The following is a 361-nucleotide window of genomic DNA, read 5'->3' as shown; positions in this document are numbered from 1 at the left end:
CAGTGGTCCGCCATCGGCCGCACCGCCGTTACCACCACCCTTGCCGGATGCACGTCAGCTCTCACCACTCTTTTCGGTAAGCGCCTTCAAACAGGGCACTGGAACGTGATCGACGTTTGTAACGGGTTGCTGGGCGGCTTCGCCGCCATCACCGCCGGATGTGCTGTGGTTGAACCTTGGGCCGCGGTGATCTGCGGCTTCGTGGCGGCCTGGGTTCTGATCGGGTTCAATCGTCTCGCCGAGAGATTTCAGTACGATGACCCCCTGGAGGCCGCTCAGCTGCACGGCGGTTGCGGCTCATGGGGGGTTCTCTTCGCGGGTTTGTTCGCGAAGAAGGAGTTCGTGGAGGAGGCGTATCCGG

The 361-nt window shown here is 62.6% G+C and overlaps 1 protein-coding gene across 1 annotated transcript; it reads left to right on the top strand.

Annotated features, from left to right (window-relative positions):
• Positions 1 to 3: 3 nt before the first annotated feature.
• LOC114578705 (ammonium transporter 1 member 1-like) lies at positions 4 to 357 on the top strand (the record flags this gene model as incomplete). Its single annotated transcript, XM_028692131.1, has 1 exon — positions 4 to 357. A coding segment is annotated over one exon (354 nt), but the record flags the coding sequence as incomplete, so codon positions are not given.
• Between the last annotated feature and the right edge of the window lie 4 nt (positions 358 to 361).

The sequence above is a fragment of the Dendrobium catenatum genome, unplaced genomic scaffold (assembly GCF_001605985.2).
Source record: "Dendrobium catenatum unplaced genomic scaffold, ASM160598v2 original_scaffold_124019, whole genome shotgun sequence".
Lineage (NCBI taxonomy): Eukaryota > Viridiplantae > Streptophyta > Magnoliopsida > Asparagales > Orchidaceae > Dendrobium > Dendrobium catenatum.
The sequence above is the reverse complement of the archived record's forward strand: the minus strand, read 5'-3'. Positions and strand labels throughout refer to the sequence as shown.